Genomic DNA, 14,636 nt, shown 5'->3' on the forward strand with positions numbered 1-14,636 from the left:
AAATGCAGCTATTTAGTGTTAACCATTACTCTGATTACGTAGAGATGTTGAAAAGAAAAAAGACACGCTGCCTTATAGAAGTATTTTGATCCATAGCAATGTCCCTCCTCTCAGCACTGGCGCATTCCATCTGCTCCTTTAGCAATTTAAATGGGACATTTTCGATCACCTGTTATGAAATCTCAACCTAAAACCGTGTTGCATCCATCTGTTTGCTGGAACGAGATTGTGGCTGGGAGGGAAGCATTTTCAAACTGAGGATGAGGTTCATGGCGCTAAAATTTATTCAATCTCACTGATGCACCATGAAGAAGATATCGTGAAGCTTGTCTGCAAGCAATGTCTCAATTGTAGAGGCGATTATGTCAAAAAGTAACCAAAAGTGCACTTAATATTGAAGTAGTTTTTGATCAGTCAATTTGTCTTTTATTCATGACTCATCAGAGGTTGAAAAAAACCTTGTAGCAGTGGTAAAAAGCCATACTTAACACCTTTGGCTCAAATGTTTCTTATGTAACATGCTGTGTGGCACTAAGCAGCTAGTACACCTGATTCTCTTGAATTGTATTCTCCCAAAATTTAAGGCCCTTCTTAAATTAATGTCTTTCAAGTATTTCATATTAGAACACATGAGTATTTTTATTTTAAATCTCACCATAGTAATATCACTGAATAATTAATGTGCTAAGGGTGAAACTTAACATGAGACTAAGTAACTAATCTCTCAGTGTGCACATGTTACTTGTGCATAGAAAGACATATGATGCTTGAAAATTCTTTTCCTAATTTTGTAAACAAATAATTTGTATTTGCTCTTGACACCTATTTTTAACAGTCTTGTTTCATGCCTGATTCCGGATTACAATTATTAATTGGGTTTTGAGTGACAGTTTACAATGTTAATTGAGACATTGTACTGCAGTCCATTATTTGTATGATCACGTCACTTATTTAGTTTTGATAGATGCCCATTTTTGTTTTCACTCCTTACCTCAGAAAGAGATTAATAAATGATTCCTTATGAGAGGCTTTATGTACAATATTTGTATGGTTGAGAGGATATGATATGCTTGTTTTAAACAAAAAAACAAATGAAGCTGTGGTAATTGTTATTGTGCTAAGTTTGTAATTTTGTATTTGCTTAACATCATTTATGATGTAATATTGAATCACACATGTGAATGGATAATGTAAATCCAAAGTTTCCTTTCATTTCTTTTAAGTGAGACATAATTGCACAGTGTAATGAGTCTTGGCCTTCACCATGAAGATACCAGACAACATAATTCACAAGTTTGGCAACATTGTTCTCCCTAAAGCCTTTTCTGTGAACTTAATTTGCAAGGCACTATTGTTTCCAAAAAAGTTTTTTTTTTGTCTTTAAGGGGTTTCAGCCCTTAAGCAGTGTTTCATGTGCTTAGAAGTTATTCTTTCTTTTTTTCCATTAAAATATTTTGGATTGCAGGTTTTAAGATCCTGAACCCTCCCCCTTTTTTCCACGTTCCAATCAGTCATTTGCAGTCATGAGAGTTATAAAGTTTTTCATACGCATTTGTTTCAGAGACCTGAAGCCACCAAACTTGTTGCTTATAATGGGTGGGAAAATTTTGAAGATCTGTGACTTTGGTACGGCGTGTGACCAGAAGACGTACATGACGAACAACAAGGGTAGTGCTGCTTGGATGGCTCCTGAAGTGTTTGAGGGTAAGTTGTGCATCTTGATACGAGCAAAAGTACCAAATCAACCCATGAACTAAAGCTACTATAGCTTATGCAGCATTGCATTCTGCAGGATAACCACACTCCTTGATGCGTTGCACAGGTTTACCAACTCACGAGCAAGGCCTCGGAATGCATCTCGCTCATATATTGAGGACTTACTGTATTCGGGAAGATATCAACCCTCAATTGTGTCGTACCGCATTCTTCTATTCAGAAAATCAAACGAATGTGCTCGTTTTTATCTATTTGCGCGTAATTTAATAATGCATATCATACCCTTGCCTCTGAAGCTATTTTGCAATGCAACAATGAATATGGGAGGTTGAAGAGACAAGAAATTTGGACAAAATATGTTTTTTTGCTATGATTTGTAAAGGAAATGTTCATGCAAACTTCGTTATTACAAACCTCTGGTTTTTCCATCCCGTGAACTTTGTCAAAAATGGTCAATGCTGTGGAGCTGATCTGGATAAGGTGATCCCGCGTGCAAAATATTTACAGAAATAGTTTTTTTATTGTTTGCTGTTCAGCATTTTCTACCGAATGACTCATTTCAATTTTGAGTCAAACTTGGGAAACCTTGGGGGGACAAGCGGACGAAACGAAAGGTGCTGGATTGAATCCTAATGAAACTCGACGACTGAGGAAAAAAAGGGAGTCGTCGGAGAGCGTTGAGTCAACATCGTTAATTCTTATATATGGACATAGTATCAAAAATTTTCTTCATCAATTCAACCGCAGAAAATTTAACTGACAAGAAATCAGCCGATTTGTATCTCTACATTAATCATGAAATAAACATTAAAGACTAAACTCAAACTGTAACTTATGTCCGGGGAAAATGCGTCTGCCAACTATAATAGAGGTATATGCAAGAACCAAGCAACAGTAATGATCGTCCCTGCAACTTTAGTTGATGCAAAAATCATAACTTCGTAATATAGTTCCAAGGTAGTGTACTAGAATTACTTGTAGACAGAAAGATGAAGATTTGTGTAGAAAGAAAAAGATGCTAATTACTGTGAATACAAAAAGAGATGTATCAAAGGGACTCATCAAAGGAATTCATTTTGATCGAATGTGAGACTATATACTCTTGTCTGATGTAAAATTGGCAAGAGAACTTATCAATCCAAGGTTATAGAGGAATATGTGGTGTTAGTTGAAGAAACAGGGCCCCACTTTTTGGGGTTTCCCTCCCCTGTCACGACAGAGGATTAGCAGAAGTTGTAAAATTTGCGATTCTCGATTCCTTTCCGAGTGAAAAGTAGATGCACAAAATTAAAAAGGATTTGAATGTAACGGCACCAAGTGAATACCACCCAGAAAGAAGGCGTCATCCCTCTGGTATAAGCATATTTCCAACATCCATTGCAGTGTGGGTAAACTCTTCTCGGGATTCCCACTGGGTTAATTTCTCCACAATGGCCAAAGTTTCAAGCTCCAACTCGGGGCTCATCCTCAGGGATAAATTTTTTTGAATCCCAAGAAGATTTTACCCGCATAATTCACCAGGAAAGCATAAAATATCATCCCTTGCAGTGGTCTATTTGCTAATTTCACTAAGTTGAATTAGATTTGCGACATAAACATTGGGAGGGCAATCCAGGGACCCAATTAGTGTTGTTGCAAGGATATGTTTGGCAACCAATCCGAGATTTTTTTAATAGCTAGATTTTAATATCGACGTAAAGGACTACCCGCTGATGATATATTGGAAAGAGGTCACGGTATCTCCCGTTATATTTGACCTTAAGGCTGTGGAAATTCAAAATTCTATCGATGAACGTTCAAATTTGAAGATTAAATATTGCTTAAATTATACATGCGGAGGAGAAATTCGTCAAAGAATTCACCCAGACTTTGTTTACATCAGCAAAAGATGAGGAATGACACTGAAATAAGAAATACAGACTGGATATCAGATAATTGGGTAATTCTTTCGTGATTATTCCTCCACAGACAATGCTGAAACATAAAATATTAGTTAGACTTAGAAAAAAGACGCACTTGGTGTGAATTTTGGTACATTTGGGGCAAGGGAGAGGCGACCGGAGAGTGTACGCGAGCGGCCTTCACCCAAAATCAATTTAGTCACAGCTGTCGGACAATACCGGAATAGAGGCGCATATCCGAAGTTCGCACACCTTTATAGCCGGCGTGTACGAAGAGAGGATTGGAACTCTATCTACTCCCTCTTATGGGATGTTGCGTTCACAAAAGCATTAATTTAAAATTTTGGATTCAGATTAATTTCTTTGATGAATTTTGATCCAGAGTATAAGGTGAAGGGTATTATCCGTGGATATTTGGATCCGAGGTATCCGATTCAACCATCCCTAGTAAGCATCATAAGGTTAAGACTACAAGTGAATACATACATTTATCGGAGCGCTATACATATTGTGTAAATGTAACTGAAAAAATGCCGCGTAAATTTTTAGTATTGGAAAAGGAAATTTTGATAACTGTTGAAAGTCCAGGCAACACCATGCAGTAGTATCAAAAAAATGCTGCAAATTTTTTTTTCTTTAGCTTTGATGCTCAAAATAGGGGTTTGTCTCTTTTAGGTGTGCGGCTCTTACATGCGATTATACGGTAAATGTTATCATTATGACATTGCGTCTTAGCCCCATATTCTTAGTCGACCCTACATATACGTCCCTATATAACAGGAGGCCCCTACATACGTTTCTCAGTCGACCCTGCATAAGTGGTGGGGGTAATTCTGCAGTCAAGTTCTCAGATATGACGTAGATGATGGCATAGCGCCAATTTTCCTCCTTAGTGGCGTAATGAGACCTAATTATGAAACTAAGAAGAGACATCGGATAATTTTTGGGTGTATTGTTAGGGCAACGGCTCTAGGTAAATAAACAGTGTCGTCTGCCAGGTCGTATCGGTACATTAATTATCACTACAAATACTCTTATTATCGAGCCAAAAGTAGAATCATATTGTCTTTAAATTACTTAAAAAGTGGTATGTACAAGATAGTGATAAATACATTGACGTGAGAACTTATGTTGCATCGTCAAGGTTCATCATTTGCTTTTACCTTTCGTAGTTCAGTTTATTATGTGGCAAATAGCGGCATGAAAATATGTTTTCTATGGTTGTACGTAAACAGTATTGATTTCTCAAAAGCGTACCTAGTGCCAAACAGGAAAAATATTAATATATACTATCTGCAGGAACAAGATGATGTATACCACTATATTTTACTTATAACACTTCCACCAATTTTATTATTTATTTCTCTTGATGGGTATAATGTGGTAGTATTAATACCTTTTTGCTGTGTTACTTTACTTTTTAAATAGGGTGGTTTCCTATTATTTTTTTATTGCCTAAATCGAAAGATTATTTCTCCTGGAGTACGTATTTCACGCTTTTAGATTTTTACATGACGATATCTATTTTTCGCGATTAAATGAAAAGTGAAAATTTTCAAGCGCGCGAAAACGCGACGCGTAAGTATGAATGTTGGGAAATCTCCGTGTGATGTCGTACTGGTTCCCGCTGCCGCAAGTGAGGTGACCTTGAGGCGAGGCTTAGCGCTGATACGACGCAGGCTGCTAGCGGGTAGCTGAGTACCCTGCTGGCTGGTAGCGCTTGGCTTAAATAAGGATTATTAATACCTTATCAAATGAAGAAAACTTTCCGACCTTAGCCAGTTTTAATAAGTGATTATTAAGACATGTTTCCCTGAGCTCTGCGCCTCATGCATGCATTGGTAACCTCAGACTATGTATAACTCCTATCTTCTCGTATATAAACTAGGTCCCTGTTACGTCACGTGGAGTGGCATCGCATGGGCGCCAATCTGGCCCTTTTCAAATGAGGATAAAAATGGACCATTGCCATTCGTCTAAACCGGTATTTCTAAAACGAAATAATTTGTATACAGTGGAACCCCGATTTATCGTTCCCGCATTCATCGTTCGCCGTCCCTGGTCCCAAAAAAGTCCCATAAAGACAATGTAATTTTTTCCCGCATCTATCGTTCCCCGAAGTATCGTTTTCCCGCATTTGTCGTTCGAAGATCACGGTCCCGATGTATTTTTTTCCCGCATTCATCGTTTGACAAAAATGAAACGACGTATTTACGATGTGGCATTCGCGGATTCGACCGGCACATAGTATTGAGATGGAAGCACCATAGTGCCCTCCGGAGCAGCTCGGGGCCGTGGGATTGTCTATGTTGCACAGTTCTCACCGTTCTCACAATCAGCTACCCCCCTCCCGTCAGCCCTTGTGCCCCACCCCCTCTGACTCTTTCTTCCTCTTTGAAACCAACCAAGAGGCATTTAACGACCCGGGTCACGTTTCGCGACGGGTTCGTGTTACGAAGGCCATAACTCATTAGCTCCGAAAGGAAATATCAAGTTACCCGAGAATGATAGAAAAGTATTTCACCCCTCCTCCTTTCGCTCCCCCTGACCTTTTTCATCTTCAAAGCTAACATTTTTGGAAGCCAATTGCTGTCTGAGTCACTTATTGGCCCCAAAGGTGAGTAACAAATGACTGGTAAAAGACGAGGCAGACGAAACTCGATACCCTGGCATTTGAGCTTCTCGGCCGTTGATCCAACATTTTTTTCCGTAAACAATATCAGATAACAAACTATGACTTGCTATAAATCTCTCTTGTCAGATTCACAAACATAGGGATATCTCAGGATATTTTGTTACACACTTTGGTCGCGCTTCACCCTCGACAATCGGCTCAGCGTCAGTTCCGAACTTCACCTCGTACGAGTGGTTCCGTATTTTCCTGTGTTCGCTGAATTAAAGCCAGTGTTTTCTTTGAGGCTTTGCGAAGCCTGGTGTCATTTTTATTTGTTCAACTTTTATTCGTCTTCTGACCATGGCCGTCCCGATGAAGCAAAAGAGAACTTTGAAAGATCGTCTCAAAATAATTGAAGAAGTGGAAAAAAATCCAAGGGAAAAGCGAGTTGACATTGCAAAACGTCTCGGGTTGCCAGCAAGTACATTGAACTCTATAATGTCCAAGAAGAGTGAGATTCGAGAGCAAATAGACAGATGTGGAAGCGCATCCAAGAAGAGAAAGACTGGCAAGGAGTCTACATTTGCCGAATTGGAAACGGTGCTCTTCAATTGGTTCCAGCAGGCACGGGAGTCTAATATTCCCGTTGATGGAGTGATATTAAAGGAAAAAGCGAAGATTGTTGCCACCCAATTGAACGTCGAAAATTTTAAGGCTTCCAATGGCTGGATAAGTCGATTCAAAAATCGACATGGTCTTGTATTCAAGAAGCTGGCGGGAGAGAGTGCAGAAGTAAATGCTGAAACCACGGATGACTGGCTGGAAAGTCTGCCATCGATTCTGGAGGGCTACGATCCAGGAGATGTGTATAATGCGGATGAGACTGGTCTGTTTTTCAATGTGCTTCCTGATAGAACATTGGCCTATAAAGGAGAATGCTGCCATGGAGGTAAATTATCCAAAGACAGGCTAACGGTTTTGCTTTGCGTGAATAGTGATGGCAGCGACAAGCAAGTGCCGATTGTGATAGGGAAATCGCCAAAACCGAGGTGCTTCAAAAACGTAAGAAAATTGCCGACAAAATATTACGCAAACAGTAAATCATGGATGACAACAGAATTTTTTATTTCGTTCCTCCATGCATTAGATGCGCAAATGGGGGGGAAAAATAGAAAAATTATCCTCTTTGTGGATAACTGTGCGGCACACCCCAAAGACACGTCTTTTTTGAGGAATATTAGAGTGGTACGGTTCTCAGCAAACTGTACAAGTACGCTCCAGCCACTTGACTTGGGGATTATACGCAGTTTAAAAGCGTACTATAGACAACGCCTCGTACAAAAATCCATTTGCCTTATGGAGTCAGGAAAGGCAATGAAGAAAAAACTAAACGTACTTGAAGCACTCCACTATATTATGGCAGCATGGAAACAAGTGAGCCAGAACACAATTCAAAATTGCTTCCGTAAAGCTGGGCACAGATACCCGATTGATAATAATGAACTTGCAGATGATGATTTTGATGATTTTGGTCAAGAATGGGAAGAAATGTGTAGAGCCCAGAAATACGATTTTCAGAGCTACGTAGCAGTAGATCATCATGTGGTTACAAGTGGCACTGAAACCATTGAAGAACTGTGCGAAGCGCACACATCTACTGGGGCTGTAGAGGAAGAAGAGGAAAACGAAGTAGAAGTGATCCCAAGCTTTGTCGAGACTTACGAAGCTTTAGAAAAAGTGAAAGTGTTTTTCTATGCGCATAGTGGAAGCGACGAGGATCGTGAAAACATTTTAAGTCTCGAAAAATCATATTTTCGACTACGGCAGAATGCCGCTAAGAAACAGAAGACAATGCATGACTTCTTTCAAAAGCGTAGTGATTAAAATGTGAACAGTTTTAATAGTGTATCCTAGCCAAAAGTAATTCAATAGGTACTATTATTTAATGGGTTTTATCAATCATAATTTGTGTTTGTTCGACAAAGTTTGTTACTTATTAAAAACCACTAAAATTCCAATATGCTTGAGGTACCTGTAGTACCATAGAGTAAGTATGTACTTATTCTATGGTAGTACCTACGGTGTTTTGGCGCCCAGTTTGAAGAGAAGCGATGCATTCTCGAGTGAATGAATGGAAATCAAATAAAAAACGCTATAAAATAGAGAGGAATTATTTATTTTTTTAAGCCTTATAATTTTGAAGAGGGCTTTCCTGATTTTATGACATCCCATCAATATTTGACTATAGCCTGAAGGACGCATTAAAACAACAAGGAAGTGCCGCACCTACGACTAAAATATTTTCAGATTGGTTGCTATTTTCTTCAGTTTCACCAAGGGAGTTTGTGTGGGGATTTAAATACCCACTGAGGTAAGAAAACAAAATTTTAATATATCAGCGCATGAAAACATTTCCCTCCTAGAAAATAAATAAAATGTTCCGTTAGTTGGCTCGTTATTTTTGGGTTGAATCCAGAACTTCTCATCCCAAGTGGACGACCGACGTTGGGTCTTGAAGACCACTGACGAGGGGAGATATCGTACCTCGATACGCCTTTGTCAATGCCATATTTTGACGGCAATCGGAATGCCGAACGCTTCTCGAAATGGGTACGGTTCCATGGAATTGGCCTTAGTTTGATTGAATTTTTATGTGGTACATTTAACATGACTTACATCATTTAAAAATAGCAACCCTCTCTCCATGAGGTATGGTGACGTAATGATTATCGTTGTGATTATCCATCGGGGAGGCAAGGGTTTGCGGCTCCGAGAGAGCGATGTATTTTGTCGTTTGTAGCAAGCCTAGGCCAGGGGATACATTTTTTACCATCGTAATGGCTTTTGGGCATTGAAGCAATCTTATTCCGAACGCGGAGATGGGAAGACTACTGTAGAAAGTGTTGGTGCTCCACAGGCACAATTTGTCTTCGGAACTCCGACGAAAAAACAGGCCTGCAACAGATTTCGGAATACACTTCTGATGTGCACAAGTTTTGACGCAAAGCATGCGTATTTTAGCATGCAGTTGAATTTCGGTGATGAGAGATGGTCGTAATAAGACTGCCGAATCCGTCGTGGCAGTGTGAATGCCGAGACGGCGAGCAAACATTTTTTAGTGAGGTGTCGTATTCCCAAGGATTATTGAAAGATATATTAGTAGAACCAAGTATATGCCCAAAAGTATTACATAAAATTCAAATAAAATAATCAAATAGAAAACAGCTATATTCCTGCATGAATCCTTTATAGAATATCACCATTACGCGCCAACATCCTGCGTTTCCTGCCGCATAGGCAACCGCGCCAAACTTTCCCGTATTCATCGTTTTCCCGCATTCATCGTTCATTTCGTCCATCCCCTTGAAAAACGATAGATCGAGGTTCCACTGTATTATGAATACAGTAATGGTGGGTAACGAATCGCAATCAATGCCTTTCATTTTCTTTGATGAAGGAAACTACCCTAATGGGTTGTGTGAGCTCGTCTCCCTTAATATCCATGTAACGTAGATTCTTTAATTGAAGTGATCATTCGACGAAATTTGGCCACTATGTTTTTGTAGGGTGTGGGGCTGGTTCGGGTACCCTACATTAAGTAGGACCCGTTTAGTTCTAAAAACGGCCATACAGGCGGTCCCCGACTTTCGCACGCAATGCGTTCCCGAAAACTTGTACGAAAATCGAACCATTGACTTCCATACTAATTAGGGGTTACGTTTCAAAAGAGCGGAATATACGTACTAAAACCTTTTATTTCAATTCACTAAATTTTAATAATACGTTAATACAATTCCTCAAATCATCTAATTTCTTTCGAAAATACGCAGAAAATGTAAATAAAAGTGTACAAAAACAAGAACTCTGTTGGCTATCGAGTGAAACTTCCTCTTGGCATTTAAGTTCACATTCTACTTATTACATCCACTATAAATAAAAAGACATATCAAGAAGCATAACAAAATGTAATTGTTGAATCCGCAATGGATACCTCTTAATTTTTACACCAAAATTTGTCATTCGTGATCACGTATATTTCGCATGTTATTCAAAAAAGGCAAAAGACAAACAGAATTCGGGTGATTTTTCGTGCAATATAGTTGCTGAAGGTGTACATGAATTAAACAGCAATCAAACGAAAAAAACACAATTAGAAAGAACATCTTACTAGTTTTATTTAAAGCTATTTGATGATGTCTAGTCAACTTTTTTGAAAAATCTCTCCAATGAAGGCTTTCTTCTTCTCTTGATGAAGGAGCCTATAGCAGGCAGTCTCTCTCCCAAATAAATCACCCAGATTAGAGTCAACTGCCAACAATTCCCTTCATTGTATAAGTTCGTATTGTTCGCGTATGCTGCCATTTGAAACAAATGAATGTTGGGATGTGTAGTAGACATAGCGGGAATTTAAAAAAATTACAGACCAACGTCCGAAAGTCCGAATTTAGTGTACGGAAGTCAAGTAAAAGGTGTCAATTTTGAACGTACGAAAGTGCGAATTGTACGAAAGTCGAGGACCGCCTGTATTTAGGGCTTGATGTGGCGTATGTAAGGCGAGATCGGTTTATGTAGGGGCTGATGATTTATCCAGGGTGAGTTGGCCCTTCAGGGTCGACTAAGAATATGGGCCTTAGCTGACAGGGTACGATGATGGTTTTAATATACATCTAGGATCAGTAAAAGTGAAGGATGCCCTCCACTCAGTTCAGTATTTCAATGTGACCTCCTTTGATACTGTATTTTCAGTCAAATACATTCAATACAGGCACTCAAGATACACCTTGTCGTAATTTGATTAACGTTCCTAATTTTTTCCGTGAATACAGTGGAACTTTGTTAGTACGTTCCTCCTTATTAATGTTTCCTCCTTATTATGGGGATTTCTCTCGGTCCCAGTACCACCGGAACAAAATACAGGTAAGAGTATTTGGTTAGTACATTTGAAAAAGTTGCTCTTTCCTGGTTAGTACACTCAATTGCTTGCCGTGACACAACCCACAAGTCGTTCTCTAGTATCTGCTTAGGGGTTGTAAACCTCCAAATAGGGTAGTTTCCTTCATCAAAGAAAACGAAAGGCATTGATTGCGATTCGTCACCCACCGTTAGTGTATTAATAATATAAAAATTATTTTATTTTAGAATTCCCAGTTTAGACGAATGGCAATGGTCAATTTTAACTGCATTTGAAAAAGGCCAGATTGGCGCCCATGCGATGCCACTCCACGTCACGTCACAGGGACCTAGTTTCTATATGAGTAGATATGAATTTTACATCGTCTGAGATTACCAATGCATGCTTGAGGCACAGGTTCAGAGAAACATCTCGTAATAATCACCTATTTAAACTGCCCAAGGTCGGAAAGTTTCCTTCGTTTGATAAGGTATTAATTATCCTTATTTAAGCCAAGCACTACCAGCTAGCAGGGTACTCTTCAACCTACTAGCAGCCAGCATCGCCGCGGCACACAATATCCTCACCCCAAGGTCACCTCACATGGTGGAAGTGGGAACCAGACTGACGTCACATGGGTTTTTCCCGGCATACATGCTTAGCCGTCACGTTTTCGTGCTCTTGAAAATTTTCACTTTTCATTTAATCGCGAAAAATAGATATCGTCATTTAAAAATCTAAAAGCGTGACATACGTACTCCAGGAGTAATAATCTTTCGATTTAGGCAATAAAAAAATAATAGGAAACCACCCTATTCATGATTTAATTTATTATTATCAGCCATTGACATTCTGACATTCATTCCACATCTCTCTTTCTATGGCCGTGGTTTAGCCAAATTCATTTCTTAATTCTTTTGACGTGATGAATAATAATTGCGGCCATTTTTTGGGAATGTCTGACTATGCAAAACTGCAGCCAATGAGAAGCCTCATTTTTCCCCACCCCGAGCTCCTCATCTTCTTTTGCCTTGGAGTGCCACTCTCTGTACAAATTTCGGTAGTGGGCAGTTTTTGTTATTGCACAAGTTATCATAGCTAGGGCAGTTAAATTACAATTGAAATGGAGAGAAAATGAATAGTGAAGCAGATTACAACTTTAGAAATTATTGAAATTCTCGAGGAAGTGGACCGAAATCCTTGCTGGAGAGGTGAATTTCAACGAGTTTTGGGAGTGTGATGATGATCTCACCGTTTGCCAAACCATGTCAATCGATGAAATTCACGAACAGGAGTTGAAAGAAAACGAAGATGGAAGCGATGAAGATGATGCTGTGGCAGGAAATGGGTCTTATCCAATTCCTACTTTATCTAAAGCAGTCGAGGTTATGTAGTACGTGCGTCATTACTGGACTGCTGTTGCGGGAGCAGATGATTCTCTGGATCTCCACGCGAAGCTTAGCTTAAAAATACTTAATCTCGGCACGAGAAATAGAAAGCAGATGACATTACACAATTTTTTTAAAGTTAATTTCAACTGTATAATAGAAAAATTTTCATGCAATGATGTTGTCATGTAATTATCTCGTGAGTTATTAATCGATATATTGATCGATATAACAATTTATATGGTTTCATTCCAGAAGCAAATGTGTACAGCTTTTGCCGTAATTTAAGGTCAATGAAATTTTGCCCAATTTTTATTATGTTTAAAAACAACCAATTGACATACTCAGGGTTGTCGTTATATTCTCCAAGTACGCTGTGAGAAAGAAGAAATGACTTAGCTTCACTTGTCCTCTTTCTATAAGTATATAAATGTATAGGATAAATCACGGGAGATTGATGCCGTTTTCATGTTATTGTCTTCGGGAAATCTATCGAGCATTGTGATTTTTATTCGCATGGTATTGTTGAAGGCGATCCTACAAGAACTACCGAAAGTAATTGTAATTATGACGACTTTCCTACAGATTGCAATTACCCCAACTGCCATTATTTACTTTCCTCATTAGCACGCTTTCCTGGTTGGTACGTTCATTTTTTGTGGTCCCTTCAGAAACGTACTAAACAAATTCTACTGTATTGAGTGCTCATTGAAAGAGTACTGTTTGAGTCTGAAGAGGACTAATGTTATGGAGCTCAATTCGTTCCTGAGAATTCACCATCAGAAGTCTCACACTGTTGAAATTTTGTAATTTCTTTATTACGAATGTATAATGCTATTAAAATTGCTTCACCAATGATCACATAACATTAGTTAATTGTTTTGGTACAATTTTGTGTACACTTTGTCAGTTAATAAGTGTAATAAGAGCTATTGAGCTGTAGGGTAACTCAAGGTGTTTGTATGTATTTATCAGGGCTCCCACTCAACTGTGAAAACAGTGAATAAGCTGTGAATTTCGTTTGCCGTGAAAAAACCTGGAAATAGCCGTGAATTTTGTCATAAAACCTTAAAAATCTCTCCAACTTGATTGTAGAACTACGATTGACAAGAAAATCAAAAGAAAAATGGATATTACGATCATATTTTGAGGTAAATGACGAGCAGACACTGTCCACGCATTTATTATCTGCACACGTACATTCGAAGCACAACTCTTGGTCCGTGTGCCATGACAACACATTGCCCTTAAAACTGTACCAATGCTGGGAGACTGTTAACCAAAGTATTCATAAACCTGGCAAAAATTCAGACACTTCTTGATGTCCCTGCCACCCTGCTTCCTCCATTTTCCCACTCACAACCTTTATCCAGCCCTGAATTTTGCTAACAATAAGCGATGTCACTTTACGTCCATCATTCATGAATTTGATTTCTATTGAGATATCCATGGTAGATGTGATAGTTCAACAGTTTAATTACTGTTACTTGGAATTTAGTTTTTTATATATGATAGTTAGAGGTCCATGAAATTCACGAGATGTGATATCACGAAATAACTCTAAATAACACAAATCAGTAATTAAAATGAAATTTCACATTTTTTTGAGGATTTTAGGTGAATTAGCGAAAAAGTCTGATAGTATTGATAGGTGCTAATGATTGTGAAAAGTTAAGGCCAAGTAAGGAAAAGTTAAGTTAAAATTTTTTGATGCCTTAATTACATTTTTATACTTTCTATTCATTTAAGACCTGATTCACTTGAAAAATAGAACATTTAGCTAGTGGCGCAGAGAGGGGGAATTTTTGGGGGGGTGAAACACCCCCAAAGCTGAGAGAATTTTTTCATAAAAAAATTTTAATGTGGCAAATTATGTAACTAATATTACGGGGACAAATAACTCGCAAACAAAACATCAACCTATTCACAGAATGGAGTTGGACAGTTAATAGGTCAAGAGAGTGGTGGGTGCAGGTGCAAAGCCTGCAGTCGTAAAATTTTCTTTCAGACTAGCAACCCTGCAGTGCAGTGCATAGCCATTGCAGTAGCCATAGCGGTGGTGATTCAAACTATTATAAACAAACAAGTCTGATGTTGTAGTGGTCCTGTATTTTCATTATTCATTT

The 14,636-nt window shown here is 38.7% G+C and overlaps 1 protein-coding gene across 2 annotated transcripts in view; it reads left to right on the top strand.

Annotated features, from left to right (window-relative positions):
- The window catches only part of LOC124170568 (mitogen-activated protein kinase kinase kinase 7-like), a 131,036-nt gene that overhangs the window by 23,180 nt on the left and 93,220 nt on the right, over positions 1 to 14,636 (top strand). For both annotated transcript variants that reach the window (XM_046549368.1, XM_046549367.1), the window contains exon 4: positions 1,562 to 1,704. In XM_046549368.1, the coding sequence (XP_046405324.1) occupies positions 1,562 to 1,704 (143 nt within the window). The remainder of the gene's footprint in view (positions 1 to 1,561; positions 1,705 to 14,636) is intronic.

The sequence above is a fragment of the Ischnura elegans genome, chromosome X, assembly GCF_921293095.1.
Source record: "Ischnura elegans chromosome X, ioIscEleg1.1, whole genome shotgun sequence".
Taxonomy (NCBI): Eukaryota; Metazoa; Arthropoda; class Insecta; order Odonata; family Coenagrionidae; genus Ischnura; species Ischnura elegans.